General features: G+C 52.0%; 11 protein-coding genes across 11 annotated transcripts; 5 read left to right on the forward strand and 6 right to left on the reverse strand.

Moving 5' to 3' along the window:
* Positions 1–378: 378 nt before the first annotated feature.
* SETTUDRAFT_154603 (uncharacterized protein) lies at positions 379–4,202 on the forward strand (the record flags this gene model as incomplete). The annotated part of the gene is made up of 8 exons (XM_008029305.1): positions 379–474; positions 534–657; positions 697–916; positions 989–1,357; positions 1,428–1,555; positions 1,619–1,915; positions 2,578–3,993; positions 4,036–4,202. The coding sequence occupies 8 exons, from the start codon at positions 379–381 to the stop codon at positions 4,200–4,202; spliced, it is 2,817 nt and encodes a 938-aa protein (XP_008027496.1).
* A 1,611-nt stretch (positions 4,203–5,813) lies between these two features.
* Positions 5,814–6,770, forward strand: SETTUDRAFT_154605 (uncharacterized protein; the record flags this gene model as incomplete). Its single annotated transcript, XM_008029306.1, has 2 exons — positions 5,814–5,889; positions 5,968–6,770. The coding sequence occupies 2 exons, from the start codon at positions 5,814–5,816 to the stop codon at positions 6,768–6,770; spliced, it is 879 nt and encodes a 292-aa protein (XP_008027497.1).
* Positions 6,771–7,685: 915 nt separating this feature from the next.
* On the reverse strand, positions 7,686–9,478 carry SETTUDRAFT_91305 (uncharacterized protein; the record flags this gene model as incomplete). The annotated part of the gene is made up of 4 exons (XM_008029307.1): positions 7,686–7,933; positions 7,995–8,121; positions 8,173–8,817; positions 8,888–9,478. 4 exons carry the CDS (start codon positions 9,476–9,478, stop codon positions 7,686–7,688), a joined length of 1,611 nt encoding a protein of 536 aa, XP_008027498.1.
* A 634-nt stretch (positions 9,479–10,112) lies between these two features.
* On the reverse strand, positions 10,113–11,788 carry SETTUDRAFT_154607 (uncharacterized protein; the record flags this gene model as incomplete). Its single annotated transcript, XM_008029308.1, has 2 exons — positions 10,113–11,141; positions 11,195–11,788. 2 exons carry the CDS (start codon positions 11,786–11,788, stop codon positions 10,113–10,115), a joined length of 1,623 nt encoding a protein of 540 aa, XP_008027499.1.
* Positions 11,789–12,600: 812 nt separating this feature from the next.
* SETTUDRAFT_90248 (uncharacterized protein) lies at positions 12,601–12,948 on the reverse strand (the record flags this gene model as incomplete). Its single annotated transcript, XM_008029309.1, has 1 exon — positions 12,601–12,948. A coding segment is annotated over one exon (348 nt), but the record flags the coding sequence as incomplete, so codon positions are not given.
* Positions 12,949–15,125: 2,177 nt separating this feature from the next.
* SETTUDRAFT_163763 (uncharacterized protein) lies at positions 15,126–17,441 on the reverse strand. The gene is made up of 4 exons (XM_008029310.1): positions 17,377–17,441; positions 17,222–17,310; positions 16,985–17,162; positions 15,126–16,919 (listed from the first exon to the last, which is right to left on the reverse strand). Exons 1-4 carry the CDS (start codon positions 17,390–17,392, stop codon positions 15,379–15,381), a joined length of 1,824 nt encoding a protein of 607 aa, XP_008027501.1. The 5' UTR covers positions 17,393–17,441; the 3' UTR covers positions 15,126–15,378.
* A 469-nt stretch (positions 17,442–17,910) lies between these two features.
* On the forward strand, positions 17,911–18,701 carry SETTUDRAFT_163764 (uncharacterized protein). The gene is made up of 2 exons (XM_008029311.1): positions 17,911–18,275; positions 18,327–18,701. The coding sequence occupies exons 1-2, from the start codon at positions 18,112–18,114 to the stop codon at positions 18,514–18,516; spliced, it is 354 nt and encodes a 117-aa protein (XP_008027502.1). The 5' UTR covers positions 17,911–18,111; the 3' UTR covers positions 18,517–18,701.
* A 383-nt stretch (positions 18,702–19,084) lies between these two features.
* Positions 19,085–20,070, forward strand: SETTUDRAFT_91631 (uncharacterized protein; the record flags this gene model as incomplete). Its single annotated transcript, XM_008029312.1, has 4 exons — positions 19,085–19,172; positions 19,253–19,341; positions 19,401–19,731; positions 19,856–20,070. 4 exons carry the CDS (start codon positions 19,085–19,087, stop codon positions 20,068–20,070), a joined length of 723 nt encoding a protein of 240 aa, XP_008027503.1.
* Positions 20,071–20,247: 177 nt separating this feature from the next.
* On the reverse strand, positions 20,248–21,637 carry SETTUDRAFT_20528 (uncharacterized protein; the record flags this gene model as incomplete). Its single annotated transcript, XM_008028712.1, has 2 exons — positions 20,248–20,955; positions 21,008–21,637. The coding sequence occupies 2 exons, from the start codon at positions 21,635–21,637 to the stop codon at positions 20,248–20,250; spliced, it is 1,338 nt and encodes a 445-aa protein (XP_008026903.1).
* Positions 21,638–21,867: 230 nt separating this feature from the next.
* On the forward strand, positions 21,868–23,169 carry SETTUDRAFT_163765 (uncharacterized protein). Its single transcript, XM_008029313.1, has 2 exons — positions 21,868–22,172; positions 22,260–23,169. Exons 1-2 carry the CDS (start codon positions 22,009–22,011, stop codon positions 23,158–23,160), a joined length of 1,065 nt encoding a protein of 354 aa, XP_008027504.1. The 5' UTR covers positions 21,868–22,008; the 3' UTR covers positions 23,161–23,169.
* A 427-nt stretch (positions 23,170–23,596) lies between these two features.
* SETTUDRAFT_91274 (uncharacterized protein) lies at positions 23,597–25,017 on the reverse strand (the record flags this gene model as incomplete). The annotated part of the gene is made up of 2 exons (XM_008029314.1): positions 23,597–24,309; positions 24,378–25,017. The coding sequence occupies 2 exons, from the start codon at positions 25,015–25,017 to the stop codon at positions 23,597–23,599; spliced, it is 1,353 nt and encodes a 450-aa protein (XP_008027505.1).
* Between the last annotated feature and the right edge of the window lie 38 nt (positions 25,018–25,055).

Raw genomic sequence — 25,055 nt, forward strand, 5'->3', positions numbered from 1 at the left:
TAAGTGCTCTTACGCGAACCCATGTCTGCAGCTGTGACCGTTCACATCGGCCCGACGCGCACAGTAGGGCCGCATTGCTTTCCTCAAACACCCACATGTACCTATCGGAGAATCCGAAATGTTGACTTATCTATACATGCTCCATGCGCGTGCCAAACCAAACCATCTGACTGGCTGTTGTCGCTATATACCGACTACCTACATCAGACTGCGGGTGCAGGGCCCGAAAACAGTAGGCATAATGCCCCTCCTGCTCAAAGGCCCGCCCTTTTCGAACACGTCTCGGCCCAGTCCGCTCTCACTTACAGCTTTCCTTGGAGTCCTTGCCTGAGCACAGTCGAGCTGTCAGTTCACTGGACTTGGTACACCAAAATCAGCATGCACAACACATTTATACGTGATGCTTTTGGCTATCAGCTTGGCCAAGTGCCGCAGTTGGCATTTCACAACATCATCAGTGCTTCTCTGGCCCTCGTAAGTTGGCACTAGCCCTGAGTTCCCAAGTGTCGGAAACATCTCACAACCCTCTTCAGCTTCTCCTTTATGTGTTCTATAAGGTGCTGTACAATCTCTACCTGAGCCCCCTGGCTGGTTATCCAGGCCCTAGGCTCTGGGCTATCTCTCGTCTACCATGGAATCGTTACAACATGAAGGGTCGTATCAGCTGGAAGATCCGCGAACTTCACGATAAATAAGGACCCGTCGTTCGCATTGCCCCTGATGAACTTTCATATACCACGTCCGGCGCATGGAAAAAGATTTACGGACAACGCGATCCGGAATTTGTAAAGGCTCTTGACGGCAGAGGCATTGCGCCCCCAAGCATCGGTGGCCAACGCAGTTTGATGACAGAACATCAGGATAGACACTTGAGATTGAGAAGGGCTATCGATCCAGCTTTTAGCCAGAGGGCACTGTGAGTTCCATGATATGCACGCCTTACTCCCTCCCGCCAACCCTTGTCCACTAACGATTCAAACTCTCCTAGGCGCGATCAGGAGAAATATTTTCAAGACCACTCAGACAATCTTATTCAAAAGTTAATGAGCCAGTACAGACATGGACCGGTCGACATGACCACATGGTACAACCTCGTTGCGTTCGATATCGTATCCGATTTGGCTTTCGGTGAGCCCTCAGGTTGTGTTGACAATCCCGATCAGCCATGGATACAAGCCATTCTAGCCCGCGCTAAAGCCATCGTATGGTTTCAGCTTGCTGTGCAGTACGGTTTTTTGAATCTGCTCAACTGGTTGACTCCGAGATATGTCGTCGAGTCGAGAAAGAAGCACATTGCTATGACTGAGGCCAAGTTGAAGGCTCGCATCGAAGCTAAAAATCCCGGAAAGGACTTCATGTAAGACGAATGAAATGAATTTGTTGCTACAAAAGCTGTTATATCAGCGCCTAACTCCAAATCCTAACAGGTCATACATCCTGGAGAACGACGAAAAGCTCAACCACCTCGAACTGATGATGCTTTCTTCCAACTTCATCGTGGCTGGTAGTGGCACATCTGCAGGCGGCATGTCTGGCCTGACATATCTGCTGCTGCGTAATCCGGATAAGCTTGCAAAGCTCAAGCAAGAGATATGAACTTCATTCAAACGCCGCACAGACATGACAATGCAGGCGGTGACGGGCTGTAAGTATCTCCGCGCCTGCATCAACGAGGGTATGCGCCTCTATCCGCCAACCCCAGGGTCACTTCCACGCGTGGTGCCTGGAAAAGGCGAAATGATTGAGGGCAGGTGGGTTCCCGGCGGTTATGCTGTCGGCGTCAATCAACTTGCAGCAGGCCATTCAGAGCGCAACTTCAGGCGTGCACGCGAGTTTTACCCAGAACGTTGGCTGGATGAACCCGACTCGGAGTTCAAAGATGATGACCGGTCTGCTGTCCAACCTTTTTCTTATGGTCAGAGATCTTGTATTGGACGATCGTAAGTTGAAAACGCGCGATTGATGAAAACCTGGAGCCATACGCTAACTATAATGCGTGCACAGTACGGCTTACGCGGAGATGTCGCTGACCATGGCGGTATGATCTCTCTCCGCTCTCTTTTTTACATTGGAATAAGTGCTAATAGTTGATTGCAGAAGTTTATTCCTTACTTTGACTGGGAGTTGAACGATCCAGGTAGTGATTGGTGGGGCAAGCAAGGAACCTATTTGGTATGGGAAAAGCTGCCTTTGCTAATGAAATTGACTCCCGTGACTGGTTTAGATGATTGAGCCTTTTATAGTAGCGCGGTTCAAATATATTCTGAAAGTAGATCTTTCTCAAGTGTTTTCATGCAGACAACAGGCTGTTATATGTGTAGCTGCGAAGAAATCAACGTAATAGCAGTATACCTTGGGAAAACCGAATCATGTTGATTCCTCTGGCGTTAGAAGGTTACCTCATAGAGTAGAGGTCCAGGACCGAAAATTTGGGCAGTACCAATCCCTTGTCTAGTTTTGTGCACGTGTAATCCAGGTGCTGTCTCTGAATGAATAATAGCTCACGTTCATATTTAAAGCTGACAACGGCCGCGCATTCGGCCTTTGCAACCTCAAATTCAAGCAGCACCAACACAGCTGTATTCGAGATGCAAGTGAAACACCTTGTTCTAGCAGGCGCCTCGCTGCTACTCATTCGCGTTATCAATACATTCATCATCAAGCCGCTGCGATATCGTCTCAAAAGCCGTCGACTTGGATGTGGTTTTGTACCTATTGAACCGACCCGATGGCCGCTTGGCATTGACAGCGTACGACGTGCCTTAAAAGCCGATAAGGAACAACGGACACCTGATTTTGTGGCTGCGCGCTTTGAAGCTACGGGCCGCCATACGTGGGGGCTGTCCCTATTGGGTACATTCAACATTATCACGGCTGATCCGCGTAACGTGCAGGCAATACTCGCGACGCAGTTCGAAGACTTTATTATGGGAACGGCGAGGAGAACAAACTTGAAGACGGCTCTGGGGCGCAGTATCTTCGCTGTGGATGGCAAGGCGTGGCAGCGCGCCCGGGAAACGATGCGACCCATCTTCAGCAGGGAAAACATTTCCCGCCTTGAGCTGCTCGAAGAACATGTACAGACTATGCTCAAAATCATTGAGACGAAAGAACATGGATTAGCGGGTGATGACGAAGGCCGAGTATGGTCGGAACCCGTGAGCTTAGCTGCACTGCTACCGCGTCTAACTATGGATTCTGCAACTGAACTCTTCCTCGGGCACAGTACGCATTCTCTCGAGGCTCTACTGTCAAAAGAAAGGCAGGGAAGTCACAGGATCCATGACGGGGATGACAGCTTCGGCCACGCTTTCGAGCGTATGTTGGCCATCTTAGGAGTAAGAATGCGACTGCGGGGCCTCTATTGGCTTTATGGAGACAAGGAACTGAACAGATGCATAAAAACACTCCATGACTTTGTCGACAGCGCCATTGACGCCGCTGATCAGGCACGAAACCAAGGCTTGTCACAGCTTCGCTACGACTTCCTCGAGTCACTACGTTCCCGTTGTTCCGACCGAGCAGAGGTACGCGAGCAAGTACTAGGTCTTCTTGCGGCTGGTAGAGACACGACTGCATCACTTACAGCCTGGGTATTCTACTGCCTAGTAAGGAGTCCACGGGTATGCAAAAAGCTTCGGGAGACTATACTCGCCACCTTTGGCCCCTACTCGAGCACTGTTGAGCGAAAAATAACATTTGAGAAGCTCAAGAGCTGCTCATACCTGCAGCATGTCATGAGCGAGACACTGCGGCTTCACTCAGTTGTGCCTTTTAATTCTCGTTGCACTGTACGGGATACGACACTTCCCACTGGCGGCGGACCTGACGGCACTCTGCCAGTTTTCGTGCCCAAGGGAACAGAGGTCAACTTCAGCACGCATGTGTTGCATCGACGGAAGGATTTGTGGGGTGAGGACGCTGATGAATTTGTGCCTGAGCGGTGGGAAAAGAAGCGACCAGGGACTACTTGGCAATACATTCCCTTCAATGGTGGGCCACGCATTTGCATTGGGCAGCAGTTTGCACTGACAGAGGCTGGATATGTATTGGTGCGCATGATGCAGAGATATGATTTGATAGAAGGACTGGATGTTGACTTGGAGCGCGACTGGCACAACTTTACAATTGTGTGTAGCCCCGGAAGTCCAGCGGCGAGAGAGGCTGCAGTTATGTGTCGGCTGAGATTAGCTATTGAGTAGGTACTCTAGCTGACTACTGACTGTGCTGCATATTTCCCACCAAGTTGGTACGTGCAAATTCTGTTACCACATATTTGGTCTCGATATAGAACACCCTCTGTTGAAAAGTAGAATGTACTACGCTTTTTTTTCGCTAATTGACTCCTGAAACGACTACTTGCTCTGCTCTGCAAGCGGTTCATGGCACATCATGTGCCCCATCTAATTGAATACTCATCAGACTTACGATGCCAGCTGAGAGTACTGTACCAACGCCGTAATTGGTACGATTTGCGTCATTTTGATGTGTCCTGTCTTGTACTGGCCGATGAAAACGAGATTTAGTCTGGGTGATATTATGTGTCAGCCTCCTGTGTTGCGGGAGATGGCGTAGGATAGGGTCTGCACATACAACAGGGGGCGCGGGATTTCTCTTTGATCAAGTCCGTATTTGCCTGATTCACAATGGAAGTCAAAAGCTAGCGTCTCGCTGCGCATTACCGGGGCCCTGGCCTTGGAGTCTGGAGGGCCTGCAGGGTTGGAGGTTGATAGGGTCCGGGCTATCTTCGCCAAGTGCCGTTATCACGTGCTACTTACTATGATCGACACAAGGGGCGCTGGCTCTGGAGGGCGTAGAGCACCTTGACCTGACACGTGCATTCCACCATGTTTCCATTGGCTCAATTCACCGACGGAGAAGCTTTCTCCTCAGCCAAATAAACTCTGCTCCACGCGCGTCAAACCATATGCCGGGCTTTCGGTAGGCGACCTAAGACAGCCAAGCTCATGGCTAGTGTACAGTCTGCTATGTCTCCTTCTTCGTATAGATTAGCGCATTCAGGCGTTGCTCTCGCCTTTCCTCTTCGAAGGTCGTTGCTATCTTATTATCCCCCGAGACAACCTCACGCAATGAGCGGCATAGGGTCTATGTGCCCCACAATGACCATACTTAGTGGTTCGTAACTCAGTTGATGAGCTTTTGTAAGCATCTCGCCCTTGCTTACGTACGTACGCCAGGAATATGAGAGGCTATCCTCGACCGATCGAGAAGGTGCGCATCAAGGAGAAACGCAATGCAAGTTGTCAGCAATAAGCAAAGTGCTCCGCGAGAAACGATGGGATCGTGATAACCGCCGCGATTACCCCGAGTAAGCTGTCGAATTGAGAAGCCAGCAAGACTAGCTTTGGCCCAGACCACGAGTCATGATGCAGTTCAATGTGGGCAGTGGAGTTGGCTACAAAAGTTCCCTTGTCCGAAACCATTACTAGAGCGGAGACGAATCGATCATTGATCATATGCTCCAGGGCCTTGTTCAGCTTTATGGTCCACTCGCGGGGACATTAAACTCGGTCCGAAATGCAACACGTCACGTATGCTGAGAATGGAGTCTGCACATCAGGTAGCAGAGCCGATAGATCTAGCCTTGACTACCAATGCTTCAAGCACGTGCTCTATGTCTTGGAAGATGTCTTGCTGAGAGATACCTTTCATAGTTTGAAACGATAGGAGAAGACCAGTGTTGGCTTTCTCAGCCAATGTGTGGGTAGTTGAAGTAGCCTCCGTTCTTGCTCCATCTTAATGCATATGCTTTCTTTATCTCTCTCTGTGACCGTAGAACGTCAGTCTGAGCCATGGCGACACCAATTCCCAGTGCTGACCGCCCTAAGCGAGAACTGAAGGTGCTCTCTCTTGGAATGACACGCACTGGTAAGTGTTTCTGAATCTTTACTCAACTGCCATGTCTTGTCAACACAAAGAGCTAACAAGAGCTTGTGTACAAAATAGGATCGGCATCAATCACTCAAGCTCTCCAGATACTGGGATACCAAGGCGTACACCATGGTATTCAAGCCATCAGTTCGCCCCTTGAGTGGCGTCTTTTCAACAAAGCCTGCGATTCCTTCTACCCTACCCTGCCAACATACACAGGCGGGCCCTTTACACGCGCAGACTGGGACACCCTATTCGGGCCTTACGAAGCCATCACCGACATGGGCTCCTTCTTCGCCATGCAGCTCATCGAGGCATACCCTGACGCCAAGGTGATCTTGGTGGAGCGCGATATAGATGAGTGGTATGCGAGTATGGAGGAGGCAATCTTTGGCACAACGTGGGGACTGCGTGCGGATTTAGTGATTAATGTACTAGGGCCGCTGTACGGGCTTAATGGTGGCAAGACGATTCGCAAAATTATGCTAGGGTATTATGGTGTGCGAGATGTAAAGGAGATGCGGCGGGTCGCCAAGGACAGGTACCGGCAACACTATGCACAGATCCGTTCTGCAGTGCCCAAGGAGCGCTTGCTCGAATTCCGTTTGGAAGATGGCTGGAAGCCGTTGTGTAAGTTTCTAGACAAAGAGGTGCCAGATGTCCCATTTCCCGTAAAGAACAAGAGAGGAGAACATGTCCAGCGGGTGCGCCAGAAGCAGAACATGTTCTTCAGGCATGTTGCGGCGAGTTTTGCGAAGAAAGCGATACTCTGCGCTATGGGCGCTGGCGCCGTGGGCCTCATTGCATGGAGCAGTAGATCAAGTGCGCAATGGATAGTGACATTGGAAACTCTTAAGAAGACTTTGGTTAAGTATTAGTAATGTACCGAAATGTTCTGCTTCTAATATGGTATCACAATCCGTTGAAAACAGGTTCATGGGAATAGGACATGAGGAGTGAGTGAGGATGATAGCAGTGTTGATCAGATTGTAAGATTATGAGACTGCCATTTTCTCTCGTTTGTATGGTTCTTTGACTTGATAAAGAATTCATGAGTGGATTCTCCTTCATTCGTATGTTTGTGAGAGATTATTCTAATCTGATTCTGCAGATGGGGTGCTGCATTAAAGCTTGATAGCTATGTTAAGATATCTCAATTGTTACCCGCGTGTGCTCACATCAAGTTTTAATCAGCATTTTGACCATGACCCAACACACTCTTTGGCCTTTTTGCACATGGGAATCTGTTGCGACGATGCAACAGTCTCATGTGCATGTCTACAGACATGTCGTGACAGCATCCACTTGATATTTAGGGATCATGGTTTTGATCAATGAAGTCTATACCACAGAATGCTGCATAGAGCAATACTAATCAGTAATGCTTTGAAAGAACTTGAAATAAATATATCGATTGTCTGGCGTAATACACTCACAAAGAATCTTTAGGTTCTTAAAGTAAGCTTTAGTCGATGCGAGCGGTGTCATCGTGATTCATTACGACCCGTCAACTGGAAACATGCCGATTCAGATCACCCGCCATTTTTACATGGGAAGAACACTCTCTCGCTTCTAAAGCAAAAACTCCCCATTGTGAATTCGGCACAGATAACCGACAAGTGGACCCCAAAGATCGCCTTCACCTGAAGGTCTTTTCACCCCTCATCGATAACTAAAAACATCGATTTTCAAGGACACATTAGCAGCACTCGGCAATGACTTGTAGTAAATTTATCTAGCCCCCAATTTTAACAGAACAAATTCGCGAAGAAACCAAGAACATGCCAGTCCCGCTACATTCGGTAACGAAATTTTCTGTTTGAAAAATCCGTAGCATCCTCAATGGCTTCCGGCTCCCTTTCAGTCTGATCTTGAACAGGTTGTTGTCCTTCAGCTTCTTCACGATCGCGACGAGCATTTCGCCGCGCAAGCAGGGCGCGTATCACAAAAGACAGGACGAATTGCGCGACAGAGCAGCCCAGTATGGTTTTGACTCCTGTCTCGTACACGGGGGCTTCTTTTGCGAGGAACGCTTGAGGTCCTGTAGTTTCCTGCATCAGCGACTGCATTTCTTCGGGTCATAGATCCGGGTTCAGACGTACCAATGATGTTGCCAATGCAGTATGCCAGAAATACAAAGGCGGTGCTAGTCGTGCGCTTCGTGTATCCGGCTACATTGGATGCTGGGAATTGCAGCGCGATAACCAGCCCGCCCACGTACGAGCCAATCTTTACCAGTCAGTAAGACGAGCTGAATACAATTAGGAAGGCCAAGCTCACCATATAGTAACCCGCCAGGCATCCAGCCAAATTCGTTCGTGGCAGCTGCCAAATCAGAGTGGTGCCGATGATTGTGGGACAGATATACAACGCCATGATGTAAGTGCGCGCATTTGGAAGGCGAGAAGCAAGATATGGCCCCGTAAAGACCCAAAATACCTGAGCGACGCCCTGCGGAATGCCGTAAAGTGTCGTACGAAGCGGGTCGCCGCCAGCTACATTCTTTATAATCAGTTTTCCAAAGTTGGCGATTCCGCCATTGATGGTCTCGTTGAGCAGAACATATAAGAATAGCAACCAAATCTGCGCATCTGTCAAGGCTTCCTTGATCTGCTCCAACTTGATGGTGCGGTTGTAAACACCCGTGCGATTCTTTGCGGCGCGGGCAATCAAGAGAGCTTTTTCCTCTACGGAGAAGCTCTTCGCCGACATGATGTTATTGGGGAGTTTGAGGAATAACACCAAGGACCAGAGAACGGTCATGCCGCCGCAAATAATGTAGATGATCTTCCAGATGACAAAGTGCTTTGCGTAGCCGACGCCGTAGAAGAGTATCCCGCCAGTGGCACTGCCGATGCCGTTGAAGCAATAGAACATGCCTGCCCGCGCGGGCTGCTGCTCCGCCATGTACCACATACCCACAATCTGCAGATGAAGGGAAAAACATAGAGTCAGTCTATATCCAGTGTGAGTATTCGTATGGTTGAGAACTTACCATCATAAACGCTGGCGTGATAACAGACTCAAAGATACCAAGCAAGAATCTCATAGCCGCAAAGCCTGCAAAGCTGTTTGTAGCAGCGGCAATCAGCATGACGGAGCCCCAGCAAAAGCAGTATATCGACACGACGCGCGCAGTCGGAAAGTGCTGTGCAAGGTATGCGGACGGCCACTCAGCGACCAAGTACGCGAAATAGAAAATGGATCCAAGCCATGAGTACTGCTCGCCCGTGATACCGGTTGTTTCGAAGAGATCGAACACGGCTGCATAGCTGGTTGCCTGCTTGTCGATGTACTGGAAGAAGAACGTGCCGCATAAGAGGGGAAGAAGACGCAAATCGACTTTTCGCGATACGCGCTTGTTGGCCTCTGCGTCTTCCAACAGCTTAGCGATGTATTCGGGTGTGATGTTGTGCTCTCTCAGGTATACAGTGGCTTCGTCGAGATCCTCGACTTGGCCTTCGATGGCGCTCTCGTGCTTCTTGAGGGAGTTGGCATCGAGAGTGTTTAGTTGGACCTCGACGTCCTTGGCCGTAGTGACCGTCTTTTTGTCGGTGCTGTCGGGTAAATCGGTCGGAGACTGCATCGCGGAAAACACCCAATGAATCCAAGGGTGCGATGAACAAAAAGGCTCTAAGAGACAGACATGGAGTACGCTGAAGGCTGGATTTGACTCTTCGTATAAGCTTCTAGCCGTACTCGACTAAGTAATCTGCATTCAAGAGTTGGATTGGCGAAGAACCAAGGCAAATGGCGATGATAAGCAAAAGTCGATAACAACTCACCACTCTTCAAGATACCTGCTGCTTGGACGATTATCAATCTACCTTCCTATCTGTTCTCAAAAAACGAGTCGGGCTTGCAGCGCACTGAACATATGACGCCAGATTGGGCCAACCGTTTGCGATAACATACTCGGCCTTGGGCCGGGGGGCTTTTTCAAACCAGGCATTTCATCCTTCGGAACAACTAGTTCCTGCTACCCCTCATTTAGCGGCTCAGTCTTTTTATCGCTGATGCTCCGCTTTCGGAGAGTGATTGCACCCAGTTTCCTGGGGATTGGCTGGGAATAGGGTTCGGATGTGCAGCATCCGATGATACTGATTCCAACCACTTGCAATGCCCAAACTAACATCTACATGATCCATGAATATAATGCATGAGCTGCCTTTCTAAGTGGTGTATCATGTGATTTCGTCATTCCAAAATTATAACGATTGCTATTGCTGAGAAATCTCGACTTTGGACCACCAGAAATCGCTTTCTTCCTTTGCGTATTCATCGTCAATCATCATGGCAAGTTCTCCAACTTCCTGACCGCCAATCAGCTCGGTGTTATCCCGCCCGAAAATCATAATTTCCGGTTTCTCCTTGTCATAGTTTTTCCACGCAGGTCTACTGCTATACGAACCACCCAAAGCGTTAGGGTTGCCTGTGCAAATAAAGCTTGTAGTGTAGGCATGCAGTATACCCGACAACTCATCTTGAGACTTTAGTTTTTCGCAGATTGCTCGATCCTTCATTTCATAGAACATGTTGTCTGAGTGGCGGGCTCCGTATACAATATCGCGTCTCATTGCCCAGTGATATACGTACACGGGCGTGTGCGGGCTGGCGAAGAAGGCGGTTTGGCGGACTGGTGCTACGTATGCGTAGTGTGCATATGCCGCTTCGATGCGCTTGTACATTGGACCAACACCGTGATCTAGCCTTGTTTCTCTGTAGATAGAATCCGGCACTTCGTCGGGATCGGGGTATAATCGGTTTATGGTCTGGATATCCTCATCGCTCAATTGTGGCAGTAGGGTTTTCCAAAACTGAAGGAATTCTGAGGACTTGGACATCTTCTTGTTGACATACAGGGATCCCTCGTTCCCTTGGAATCCAGTCATTATCGGAACCTTGTGCCATTTTCCGTTTCTCCAGGCATCGATTGGGCGGCCACGAATGGTCTCGTTGTCGATTACTGGCTGGAAAGCCCAACGCAAACTAGGATTGTACTTTTGAAACACCGTTGTTTGAGCCTTAGCAATCGTAGAAATAGGGATTTTGCTAAGGTAACTAAATATTTCTGATTCAGGCAATGATGGCGGACATTTTACTTCTTTCAAGAAGTCCTGGAATTGCTCTTCATGGATTTTTGCGTCTGGTTGACGCACAGCACGGGACGTTGGGGCGCCAGATTGTATGACAACCCGATGGAATTTTGGTGCTTTACCCTCCTCGTAATTAAGTAAAAGGTGACCAATCTACGCCAAATCAGCAAGCTAAAGCAACAAAGAGAACCCAGTACTACACCTACCGAGTGTGCACCGGCGGAAAGCCCTATGAGTGTGACGCAATCTTTGTCACCCCCAAAATGACCGATATTCTCCTCGACCCAGTCAAGTAGGCAAATCTGATCTTTCAGACCGAGGTTGAGGGCGCCTTCTTTGGCGCTTAATCTTGATGGGAGGAAGCCCAGCGCCCCAATGCGATATCCAAACGAAACCGCAATGAATGGCTGCTCGGACCATCCCACCATGGCTGCTGTATCATGCATAGCAGCATTCCCACGGTTGAAAGCGCCTGCGTGAAAGTACACAGCAACGGGTAGCGGTTTCGACTGATCATGTCCCGCCTGTCGGAACACATTTGCAGTCAGACAGTCTTCGCTTTCCTCTAGCTTTGGTCCAATCGTCATGAGCTGCTGTGCTGGAGCCCTGGGACCGAATTTCGTCGCATTCATGGTGTCCTGGCTCTTTCCTACTTTTTCTGGTGGGCGGAACCGGCGTTCACCTGTTGGCGGTAACGCATAGGGAATGCCCTTGAAGAATTCCACTGCATGAGGATACTTTTCCCGTGAGACGGCGCCTACGACCGTTCCCTGCGGAAGCTGCACTCTAGGCGAGGACATTGGAGTTACACCTTGGGCAATTGCTAAAGTCGCGTCAGTCCTGTGGCGCAATAAGTGGTGGGACTTGGGGGTTCCGGTGGTGTACCTTGAAAGGCTGAGCAAAGTTGGTAAGTAAGCGGCTCATAGCAGCACCAATACACGCAATGCGCTCTTCGGATTACACCAGCAGCCGCTCTTTGAAACCGGCGGTACAAGAAATGCCGAAGCCCTTGTCAACTTGCTGTGTTGTTATCTGCCATTGACTAGCCCCGCCAGATGCCCCACTTCCCCTCCTATCTTTGCTCCTTCTCTCTCCTGAAGTCGCTATGATATGCACAGAAACCTCGGCCGTAGATTTACCGGCAGTCTCCGTCTTCGGATCTATGCATCCAGCTCAAAACAGCATCATACTCGGTTGAGACCCGCATATGATAAGGCGTCTAGCGGACGGCCAAGCCTCTGCCATGGCGGCAATACAATGGGGCTGCCAAACCTAAGTATCAGGTGAGCCGATGTATTGATATGCAAGAGTAGAATGGGGTATCTCAATTACCAAGGGTAGGGAGAAGGCTGAAATTCATAGTTCATCAATACAGCTTTGGAAAAATCGGCGTACGCTCACAACAAGGACTTCAATTCGGGGAAAGAAAAGTCACACCAAAATGCTTCATAAAACACACTGACATGGCTGAATATTGATGTCGCAAGATCTATCTACCAGATGGACCTGTACATGGGAAATAATGACTATCTTCACTCCACGCCAAATACGCTGCATTCTACAGTTTGATTTTCACACACTCTCTCCCACACTCCCCTGCAAGCTCACCATCTTATTCTTTAACCTCCCCTTTCCCACTCTCCCTCTTACTTTTACTCTTCTTCCCCTCGGCGCCGTGAACCGTCTTAACATGCTCCCTCATCTTATCTCTCCTCCCCTTGAAACTGCGGCCCTTCCTTCCATTGATAGGGCACCTAGACCGAGAACATCCCTTCTCGGGGCAAAAGTACTCGGTCATTCTTCGCGCATGCATGTTGACGTGGTGGCGCTTAAAATCAGCATGGCGGTTGAACAATAGCGCTTCATCATCTCTGCACAGCTTATCAAGGCACTTGAACTTTCCGCCCAAGGTTACTTGGCCGATAATGAGGTCGTCGCTGGTGGATGGTGTAGCAGTCGTTATGTGTACATGTGTGGATGACGGCGAGTGAGTGGTTGCTGGTGAGGTGGTGGGAGAGTGGTGTATCGAGGGCGAAATGGTCTTGCTATAGGAATACGAGGACGGTTGACTATAAATTAGTTAGTTAATCTGCGGATACAAGGGTACATATTTCCACATACGCTGGATGTTCACAGATCGAGGGCCGAATCAGAGACTCAGTTGATAGAGGTGACGTTTGCGAGAACGGCGAGAGGAAGCTCATATTTCTATTTAAATCTTGTCAGAATAGACTTGGGTAGAATATTGACCAAAACTTGAATAGACTCCAGAATGCCTCCTCAGGGATTGCCGGGCCAAAATATCGGTTTCCATTTCGGGACGTCGAAATCGTGTGCAAAATACCCTTCTCTTGGTAGAGGGAAGCTATTGTTGCAACCGTACGGAGTCCTAAACGAACAACTTCACGGTTGGTTGTCCAGATCATGGCCTGCTTCTCAAGTACAACAATCCTAGTTGCAGGGATGCTGTTGCAGTGACGCTCAACTGTTACCGTAAAGGCTGCCTTCGACTCTTGGAAAGTGGCGTTCTTTTCGAAGATTTTAGACCCTGAAAATGGCAGAGACCTTGGAGCATTCGAACTATACTCGTCCAGACTTCGACTGCACAGCATCTGTTTGACGGCTGGCTATCTGACCCGTAATGATATGTGGGTAACTGGAGCCATGGCACAATAATAATTGAAGAAACTCTGTCTTTAAGTGATGACGGCTGACAACTTTGTGTGAACCTCGACAACAGTATGCGTTCCACCTCGATTGGGATAGAAACCAAGGATCAAATGAGAAAACTTGAAGATTGAGCAACCACTCCTTCAGGTAGGATTGAAAGAATTGGAAATCGAGGTGGTTTACTCGGTCTTATTGTTAGACGCAGAAGAGATGGGCGAATGCGCAAACGTTTGGTAATTCTTATCGCAATCCAGGTAACAAACGGGTCTCCTGAATTTGAATGTCTCGCAAAACCAAAATCTGGTGATGCTTTTCCGGATTGCATGGCCTGGTCCAGGCAGTTGTAATGGCTTCAGAACAATCTGACATGCTGACGGAGGCCAAGCCCAGTATTTGCTCAAAGCTGCAGTTCTAGTCCAGTATGTCTGTGCAGGATGGAAGTTCTCCAAGGTCCAGCCCTGTGGTCAAAAGTGGAGAATATAGAGTAACTCCAAGGAGAGACTATGGGTAATGATTTTGTGATAGAGTACTGTGGAAAAATAACTTACTCGTTAATCTGTGTCATGAGATGCAGAGATGGTGCTCCGCCTTCGTCCCTGTCTACCCTCCCATCACCTATAAAATCCACCATGTCAGAATGGTACACGTTCGTTGCGCACGCTGCAGTCGGTTCGTACAAGGTATTAGATGGGGCATTCAATAGCCGACTATGATACCAGTTCGCAGATGACAGAGGCAATTGCTGTGCAAAAGATTGAGACACGGTGTCCAGGGTCTGTGACATGCCCGAGTACGAGCGTGACATGTTCAACCCATTATAAGGCAGTCCGAAGTCGGTTGAATCATGCGACGCTCGATGCATATCGTGGCGATGTGGGCGTTGACAGGAGGATGCGGACGAATATTGCGATGTTGACCGAGCCATGCAGTTGTCCATGGGGATTGAGATATGGGCACTGGATGTACAGAGACAAGGCTGCGATTCAGCCTGGTGCGTCGAGCTCGAGGGCCTCCTATGGGCCGAAGATGAGCACGACACCAAAGAATCGTGCCTTTGGTGTGTCGACGTCGAAGTGCTTTGCGGAAAGATGAACTCTTCCATAGGAGGAGGATTAGATTTCGAATCTGTTAGGTTTGGAAGGGTTTGACCGTTGGGGGAGTGATGCCTGACGTCCCCAACTAGATAGAGAGAGTCGGCCATTGGCAGGAGTTGGAGCTGACGGGTAGCTCAAGAATAGACCGTGAAAATCAGGTAACTAAACGAGCAGTCTTCTTCCTACCGGGCTCGGTTGGAGTTTAAAATGAGGCGAAAGAGAGGACGACATGACTGCAAAATGTGGCAGGAGGACTCTCGCTTAGCTTGCATCTGTTTTCAGCCTTAAGGTGGCTGTGAGACCAGGAGGCGTACCGGAAATCTGGGAGTAAAACAAGGCAAACAGGGCTGAGTTTCGAAAGTTGATGGAAAATGTTAGATTTTGCATGTGATGTGTGATTGGAATAGAATACTCGCATGTCGTGTCGGCGGTGCTGCCTGTTTGCTCCTATCAGAGGAACACAACAAGGACACTCGACGCCACCATACACACCTGACTCGCCTCATTCTGAAAAAGTCCTCCAAAAGGATACTTGGCTCGCTCTGGACGCTTTCATCTAAAACATGCTCAATCATCGACGGCCTCTTGTCCGACTGCCCGATTCTTTGGCTGGCTGAATGGCACAGCTATGCTTTCACGGTCCATATTTTGATGCTTGCATCTCCACCTGCCGAGATGACCTTTGCTGCCTTCTCCCATGCAACGCCGTTCACTCCATCCTTGTGGGCATTGAGGGCCTTGATGCGCTTTCCGGGGTCCTCGGTACTCCAGACCATGACGTTTGTATCAAGACTGCCGCTTGCAGCGTAGTTCTCGCTCTCATCCCAAGCCAAGCAGGTAATGCGTGCAGTGTGCGCACTCCACCTGTCGGTGATGATCTTCCATTCTCCGCCTGTCTCGTACGCGTAAATCTTGCCGTTGGCCGCACCAAACGCAAGCTTCTTACCCGAGGGTGAGAAGGCGAGCGCGGAGATTGGTGCCGTTGCACGGCGCAACACGGTTTCGGTGTCCTTGAGCTCGGTGCCTGACAGCGTGTAGATGTGGACAAGCTTGTCATCCCCACCAACAGCCACCATAGAGTCATGTGCAGCAATCGATGTAGGTGTGTACTTGACGGCTAGCGAGCTTACCTGGGCCCCATTGGAGTAGACTGATATCGCATCAGACGAGGGAATCAGCACAGTGCTGGATGTAGCCGCCACGCCCTTTGGCTGGAATTTGAGGTCAAGCGCTTCGCCCGTGAAGATCTTGTCCGGAACCGAGATGGAGCGCAATGTGTCGTCCCAGCCGACGCTGTAGAGCTCCTTCCCGCTGCTGCTGTCCGATGTGGTGATGCCAGCGACATAACTGGTATGGGCGGCGCCCTCGACCTTGTCAGCCAGGCCTGTTGTGGTGTCCCATGCGAGAACGCGTCCCTCGTAGCTGCCCGTGGCAAAGGTTGAGCCTGCAATGGCAGCTGACGTGATGTTCTTTTGGTGGCCGCGAATCACGCGCGTTGGCTTGGGACTGCCGTCGACGAGGTAGTTTAGGTTTCCGTCGAGGTCGACGCTTACGATCAATCCGTCGCTGCGGCCCGTGGGCCAGACAACGCCAACCTGCTGGTCGGGCACGCTCACGACGCCCTCTTCGCCCATTCGCCACGTCTGGATGGCCTTGCCGGCCTCGGGGTCCCAGATGCGAACCGTCTGGTCGGCGCTGGCTGTGACGAAGCGGTTGGAGTCCTTGGACCACGAAACGCCAAAGATGCTGCCCGTGTGGACGCCCTCGCCAATCTGGGCCTTTGGCTCGCCAGTCTTGCCATCGAACAGCCAGATGCGCTTGTCTGCACCGACACTGGCGAAGACGGAGCCGTCTGGGGCAAAGGCGGTGCCGAAGACGAAGCGGTTGTGCTGGCCGCGCAGGCTGGTGTTGAACTTGAAGGGGGCGCCGTGGTAGAAGACGAGGCTGGTGTCGTCGGAGCCCGTGGCGGCGCGGAGGGGCCGTTGCTGGCGGATGGAGACGCAGTTGATCTGCGAAGAGTGGCCCGAGATCTCGCCCACGCTGTTGCCGCTGTCGGCCGTGATGCAGTGGCCGAAACGCTCCTTGCCATCGCCTACGGCAATGATGCGCTGCGAGTCGCCGTCCCACGCGAGGTCGTTGATTCGGCCGGCAATGATTGGGTATTCGCCTGTGGTAGTGGTCGTGATTGTCAGCGCACATGTGTGGTGAGGATGGAATGCATGCACCACGCACCTTTTGTCGCGCCCTCGCCGGCACAGTCCCAGACCCTGACCATGCCCGAGACATCGCCGCTGGCTACGTAGAAGCCAGAGGGCGAGAAGCGGGCGACGGTGGTCTGGGTCGTGTGCTGCGTGTACTGTTTACTGACGGCGGGATCGTCGATGGAGCGGAGAAAGACGGATTTGCCAGACTACAGGCGCTCAATTAGCTCAGCAGCGCGTGCTTGACCAGGAGCAGGGCACGACATGCCGCATAGGCGATGCGCTCGCCCTTGGGGTCCGACGACAGCGGCGTGGCCTGTCCTCTGGTGGTAGTCGGCGATGCTGCCCAGATGGCATCTGTCGTGGCTTAGCTGGTGCTGCATGTAGGCATTTGCATGTGAAGCTTGGATGCGTGCAGCGTACCTGAGACGAGCGACATGGTGGTGCAGAGGCAAAAGCAACTGTGTCCGAGCAGAGACTGGCGGCGGGTGAATTGATTGAGGGGATACAGGACAGGCCACGACAGGACTCGACCGGCCACGACAGACGTGGACGGGCTGCCTCGTCACCGCCTGCGTGTCGGCCGTTTCAAAGTGCTGGACAAGCCACGGGCGGCGGGGCAGGTGGGGGTGGCTGCACTGCACTGCACTGCCATTTGCCTGCCCATCGTGACAGTGACAGTGGCAGTGGCAGTGGCAGCATGCGCCCGAAAGCCGGCCCCTCCCTGGATGCATCGTCTTCTTCGTCTTCATATGCCGGCAGCAAAAGGGAGAGGCTGGTCGCAGGCGTAGGGGATGCATGCATTGCCATAGTAAGTAATGGACATGGAACTCTCCTTGGAACTTCCACACACTTCTTGGCGCACGTCATCCCCTTCTCCTCCCGCACACCTCAGCTTCCCTCTCGCGCCGTCATCCGCCTATGCCTGCATCCATTCATTTAATTAGCACCGCCATTCTTACTCTCGCTCTGCGGGTCGCCTCTATTCACTTACATCGCCCACCAATTCCTGTCGATCGCTTCTGTCGTGTCAAGTCGCGTCGTTCGCTGTCCAACATCGTCATCCGACAGCCTGGCAACCCGTAGCTAACCACCGCACTCACCGACTTCGCCCTATAAATCAACACCATTATTTTTTTTTAGAGAAAAACAACCAGCATGTGCCTATTCAAGACGTACGAGACACGTGGGCGCACCGTCGTCGAACCGCCTCCTCGACGCGGAAACTACACGTCCCATCCACCAGCCGGCGTCATGCGCCTGCCACGTGAATGGCGCCGTACTGAGAGCGTCAGCGATGACGGCTACTACGTCGAGTACAGGTACATGCACTGCGCAGAACTGCGCAAACACAAGCTGACTTTATTTTCCAGGAGGTCGCAACCTCGAGTCATTGAGTACTATGAGCAGCCACGCCACAGCACCACTCGCGCCCGAAGCGTGTCGAGGCGCCGCATCAGTGATGTTGACCGCAGGACGCCAAGGACAAGCTACGTAGACCCGCGTGGCAGCTATGTCGACGAGAGGGTCACGAGGAGAAGCGTCAGCCGAGTGAGGCACTGAATATGCTTTGAGAATTTAATCAAATCAAAAGTAGGCTCCTTTTGGAGAGCCAAATATAAACGCGATACCGAGGCTGACGTTGTAGTGCGCAAGTATCTGCATGGGTTTTGCTACAGATGCATACGCTACCTCTGAAGCGACTATGATAACGAAGGTTATGTCAGAAAATTAATGAGATTTTATTTTCATGCATCTTCTCACCTATTCTCCAGTGTCATCCATATCCACGTTTTTCTTGAATTTTGACTCACTGCATGAACTCACCACATTCGAAAAAAGACCGCATGGATGACTATAGCCGCAAACATCTTGCGCACTACTTACTTGAGGAACAGGTACTAGCGCAGCTTTGTAGGGCGTGAAACCCTGGTCATTATCGCTACAAGCCCCACCGTGGAGCCCCGGGGAAGAAAGAGATAATCGTGCCCCAATTATTTCCGAGATCAATGACTAGATACAGCCTCGAGTCAGAAAAGTCACACATCTGGCGTTTTTATTAGTCTATCAATACTCCTCGCTGGGCACATCATACTACGCAAGTCAACCGTACCATCGTCAATAATTCGCAATGGCATCCAATCCAATGGGCCGCTGTTGCATTGTCGGCGTCCAGCATGAGGGCACACCAAGAGGTCAAATCAAGCAAATTGACAATAGTAACAACTCGCTACCATATAACTCTCCAACATGCCCAACTAACCAACACTAGTCCGCACATACTTTACATACCCCGAAGACGGCAACACCCACCATGCCATTGTAATCATGACCGACGTATTCGGCATGGACTTTCCCAATGTCCAGCTCATTGCCGATCAATTCGCCGTATGTCACGTTCTACCCACCTCGACACATTCCCTCCCTCCGTATTCACACATGACCAGGCAAATGGCTACCTGACCGTCATCCCCGATGTCTTCAATGGAACCCAAGTCCAGTTCCCCGCCCCAACCACATTTAACCTGGAAAAATATATAGCCACCACGATGCCCCAACCAGACACCGTCGACCCCATCTACGCCCGTGTCATCAACCATCTTCGGGGCGAGCTAGGCGTCAAGCGCCTGGGCGGTGTAGGCTACTGTTTTGGAGGCAAGTACGTGTGTAGATGGCTGAAGCAAGGCGCACTAGATGCCGGATTCATGGCGCATCCGAGTTTTGTCCATGCAGATGAAGTCAAAGGTATCCAGGGGCCGTTGAGCATTGCTGCTGCAGGTACGTTTAATGTTCGCTTACAACAATCCAATCAACCAATCAACCCAGTCAACCCCAAAAAAAGAGAGAGAAGAACTGTACGCAGAGGAAGGGGTTAGTTATCACAAGTCTGATAACGCTACAGAAATCGACGACATTTTCACGCTGGACGAACGCCGCCAAACTGAAGACTTGCTCACACAGCACACGGTGCCCTATCAAATATTTCTCTACTCAGGCGTCGAGCATGGCTTTGCTACAAAGGGGGATTTGGCCAATGGCAAGGCGAGATTTGCAAAGGAACAGGCATTTTTCCAGGCCGTCTGTTGGCTGGATGGGTATGTCAAAAGGGGGGCTTGAAGGGTAGGGGACTGTATTATGACGGCTTGCAATGATTTGAACCAGTAAGTCGTGAGGATTTACTTCTCTAGGCTTTGCTAACGACAGTTAAGATAGAATTGCAGGTTTAATAGTTCCGTTCATCCATTCCATACCACCATTCTCTCATACATATCCAACAAGTCGTCCACCTTCGCTTTATTTTCTCTCATTCCAAGCCCACGGTGGCTCCCCATTTTCGTCAAACTCGGCCCAATGGAAAAAGCTACAGCCCTTCTGGCCAGGCACATATCCCGCATGACACATCCACATGTACCTCCCCCTCGACTCCTTCTTCCTCGTTGCACAGCGCAGCACGGTCGGGACCCCACACTTACACTTGGGCGTGTACTTTGGATGCAGACTGTCCTTGTAACAACGATACGTGATATTGATCCGCTTGTTCTTGGCCAGCGGATGGGGGTCGATGGCTTGGGCAGGCGCAATGCAATGTTTCCACTCCTCCTGCATATCGGCATGCATGATCAACAGCGAATTATGCGGGAGATGTATACTAATCTGGCCCTGGGCATCTGCCAGCGATCCATCTTCCTTGCTGTACTCGTCGTCGTCCTCGGCGACAATTCTGCGCACGCGGAATTCGCGCGCTACCCCTAGACTCAGGCTTCCGATGATGGCACGGGGACCCAGGTACGTGAGTTGATCGGCATGGTATCCGACACTTTGCTGGGGCCCGTCATAGCAGTTGACAAAGGCCGTGTTTGCTTTCCACGGATGTGGTGATTGGAACCTGAGTTTTTTGCCATGTGGATAGAAGTCACGGATTCGGCGCTGGACCTCGCGGTTGACGGCATCTTCGACCTGCGGACATGCCTTTAGCATCTCTGGGAGACTCTGACGGACGTCCTGAAGAGCGTGAGTATGATGCAAGGCTGAGGGCGAAATCATGATTACCCACCTCTATCTGGCGACCGTCGTAGACATATTCCGTCTTTTGCTTGTCGGCCTCTTCTAGACTGTTGACGTAGAATGCAAACGTGTGCGGACTCAAGACAACCCTGTCAAACAACTGAAACTCGAACTTCCGGTACGTAGAAGTATCTTCCAGCAGCTGTGATAGCAGCGCGTCTGCTTGCTTGGCCGGCAGGAAATTGTGGATGATGGAGCATGGGGTGTGGCTTTCAATGTCTTCGGGGCTATACAGGAACAGCGTCTTGCCTTTCTTGACCACGGGCTTCTTCGCTGATACGCCATTGTTTGGCGGTTGGATACGGTATGAGCTTAAAGACGACTGATATCCGACAGTAGTTGGTGTAGGACGCTTTCTCGGAGGCGAGCTGGATGACTGAGTCAGGTACTGGGAGGCCTGCTCAACTGCCCCATTGGCCGCGAGTAACGCTTCGAGCAAGGCCGCCTCGTCAACACGGCCATGCATAGACGCTAGCAAAGCCAGCTTGAAGTCCGTAGATTCTTCCTCCTCTTCTCCCCCCTGCTGCTCTGCTCGCAGTGAAGCCTGCTCCGTAGTTGTCGCCGCCGACGGCCTGACCACCTCACCCCGCTTTCTCTTGCGCGTCACAAACGCGTCCATGTCGGTTTTGTGGATTGGCTATCGCACCCATGACGAAGACAAAGGCGCTGCACGCGTTGCTTGTGCCGCAGTCACAGTGGCGGCGGCGACTAACACCCACCAACGCGCGGTCACGTGAGCAGGCTCGCCCCGGGCGGTCCGAGTCAGCCCCGCCATAGCTACTCTGCCTGCGCCTCGGCCATTGCACACGCATCGTCATCCGCCGCCCAAGCATGCACCACCGCAATCCCAGCTTCACTTCGCAACGCGCAATGACGCGCCGTGTCCTGCACTCTCTCCACGCCCCCTAGTCTGTTCGCGTGGATCTGCCTTTGCCTTTTCCCAGCCTCAATTCGTTCCTTTGTTGCCCCTCCACTGCCGCCGCCGCCACCATGCTCGAGTTCCGGACCCAAGGCTTCAACGGCTACTCGGTCAAGTACAGCCCCTTCTTCGATTCGCGCATCGCGGTCGCAACCTCGGCCAACTTTGGCCTCGTGGGCAACGGGCGCCTCTACATTCTCGGGCTGACGGCCAACGGCATCGTCGCTGAAAAGTGGTATGTGATTTCGCGCTATAACAACCCGCTGGTTTCTGCGTTGCCCAAATCCACCTTTCACATGCTAACCCGAGCCCGCTGGACCAGGTTCGACACGCAAGACTCCCTCTTCGACAGCACGTGGTCGGAAGCGCACGAGAACCAGCTGCTGACGGCCGGCGGCGACGGCTCCGTCAAGCTCTTCGACATCAACGTGCCCACGTACCCCATTGCCTCGTGGCAGGAGCACGCGCGCGAAGTCTTTGCCGTCCACTGGAACCTCGTTGCCAAAGACACGTTTCTGTCGTCGTCGTGGGACGGCACAATCAAGATCTGGAATCCAAATGCAAATGCCAGCATCACGACGCTGCCCACGCATTCGTGCACCTACTCGGCCAGCTTCAGCCCCCATAGCCCCAGCATCCTCAGCAGCGTCAGCTCAGATAGCCATTTGCGTGTTTTTGACCTGCGCACCCCAGCCAGCGCGAGCAACCACTTGACCATGAGTCTGCCCATTCACCAGCCGCCGAAGCCGCGCATGGGCGCCGCCGCTCCCGTCGGCATAGCGCCCGCCGAAGCCCTAACGCACGACTGGAACAAGTACCGTGATAGCATTGTTGCAACCGCAGGCGTCGACCGCGTCATTCGCACCTTTGATATCCGCATGCCGGGTCAGGGCCCCATTGCCGTGTTGCCAGGCCACGAGTATGCCGTCAGGAGACTGAGCTGGAGCCCCCATCTATCAGATATCCTGCTCAGCGCCAGCTACGACATGACGTGTCGTGTGTGGACGGACGGCAGCGCCATGGGCGTCGGCAGTATCAAGCAGGACAATATGCTCGAGGACCCCATGTTCTACGGCGGGGGCAGGGAAATGGGCAGAATGGGCAGACACACAGAGTTTGTCACGGGCGTCGACTGGTGTCTGTTTGGCGCAGAGGGCTGGTGTGCGAGTACCGGGTGGGACGAGAGGGTCCTGGTATGGGATTGCCGAGCCGTCATGCAATAGATTGATTGATCCACTCTGCCGTTCTCTCACATGCAAAATTGCGGGCATGTCTTTCCATGCAACCCATGTGATGCATTCTCTCTCGACATGACTACACAGACACAACACCACCTGTTCGATCAGAAAAAGATAACAGGGAAACACGAACAACAAAATAACGACGATGCATGTCCCGGCGCTGCAATCCCCCCTCCCCCTTCCCACCATCAACATGGCTAACCTGGGACAAAGAAACAAGACAGGGTATCATCATCCCATTGCAACACGCCAAACACCCCAAATGCAAATTTGCCCTCTTTCCCTCCCCCACCCCATGCGCCGTAGAAATGCAGCCTTGCCCTCTTTCGCAAAACGCCTCGAATCATCCTTTTCCTCGACTACTTCCTCGCCGTCTCCGTCTCCGTCTCCGTCTCCGTCTCCCTCTGAATTGTAATCCCTAAAGTTCACCCAGGTTGAGGATGTCGTCGAGCGTATCGTCCATCTCCTGCATGTCTTGCACGCTGCCTCCCTGCCAGTACATGTCGACCTCGTCGTCAATCTGCATGGCGTCTCCAAAGTCGATTGTCCATGTTTCGCCATTGAGCGGAGCCTTGGCGTCGTGCGTAGCACTGTGCACGCCATTGGTGAGGGAGCCGTGCATCAGGGGCTTGGAAGCGTTGTTGTCGTATATCTCCTCGATGCCTTCGGTATCCAGGAAGCGGGAGTTGAGGATGGATCCGGCAATCAGCGGTGTTTGCCCGAGGTAGCAGTCGCCGAGTTCAAGTGCAAGACGCAGGTCTTCCATGCAGAGCGGTCTTCGCTTCCGGCGCTCTTCAGCTTCGACGGGGAGTTCGCCGGCGCTTCCTCTCATGAGCTCGCCCTTTTCTGCTAATCGCTCCTCTTTGGCTTGCTTCTTCTTAAACTCGCCCGTCCGCACGTAGCCTGGGCCGTTGCTGCATACTTTGCCCAGCAAGTTTGCCAGCGCCTCCTTGATGTACGTTTCGGTAGCCAGGTTGAGGTAATCAGGGCAGTCGGGCGTGTGGCCTTGTGGCAGTCCGTATTCGTAGCAGATGGGAAGGAGGCGATAGGATATCGTCGTTGCGGTGGGAAATTCGTGGGTCTCCACGTAGAGGGCCGAAGTGTAGCGCTTGCGGATTTCGAGTTCCCAGTCTAGGCAAGCATTAGTATGGGCGGGCAACACCGTCGTGCCAGGACGAGCAAGTGATAAGAGCACTCACTTGTCTTTCCAAATCCACCGCCTTGATTGCTGCTCGGCCCAATGTCCAGCTGCTTGGCCCGTCTCGCATCGACATACTCCTGCACCGACCCAGTGGTACCTGTACTCAGACACTCGGATCCTATGCTCAGCGGGCTCTCTCCTGCTGGTATACCCTTTAGCCGTTTTCTCTCTCTGCGGCTCAGCTGCATGACTTCGTGTTTCAGTCGCTTCTCGCTCTCATCCCCTGTTCCCTTGACCGTCCCGCTCGTGGGCTTGTCGCTACTGCTGACCCAGCTGGCGATGCCCGCTTCTGGGGGGTCGCGCCATATGTTGGCGTAGATGGCTGTGACAAGGGCATTGTGTGCGTGCTCGAGGGCGGGTGTGGTAAGGATCCTCGACAGCTTCTGGGTGAGCTCTTCTTGGTTGAGGTTGCCGAGGAGAAAGAAGGACAGGGTTTTTTTGTAGACGATCCAGTCAGCGTCACTTATGGAGCTCTTCACGGCTGTATATAGGGGCTCGACATCTATGCGTGGGCTTCGTGGGATGCTGGGTTTCTTGGTGACGTCTGTCTGGAGCGACGTCAGGTTGGGCAGGCTGCTGGACGAGAGTGTCGGGGTCGTCGCAACATTCATGTCATTCGGGCGTATTGTGCCTGACATGATGGCAGCGTAGACGCGCCGTCGAGGCGCTCAATGCG

The sequence above is a fragment of the Exserohilum turcica genome (assembly GCF_000359705.1).
Source record: "Exserohilum turcica Et28A unplaced genomic scaffold SETTUscaffold_3, whole genome shotgun sequence".
NCBI classification, from domain to species: domain Eukaryota; kingdom Fungi; phylum Ascomycota; class Dothideomycetes; order Pleosporales; family Pleosporaceae; genus Exserohilum; species Exserohilum turcicum.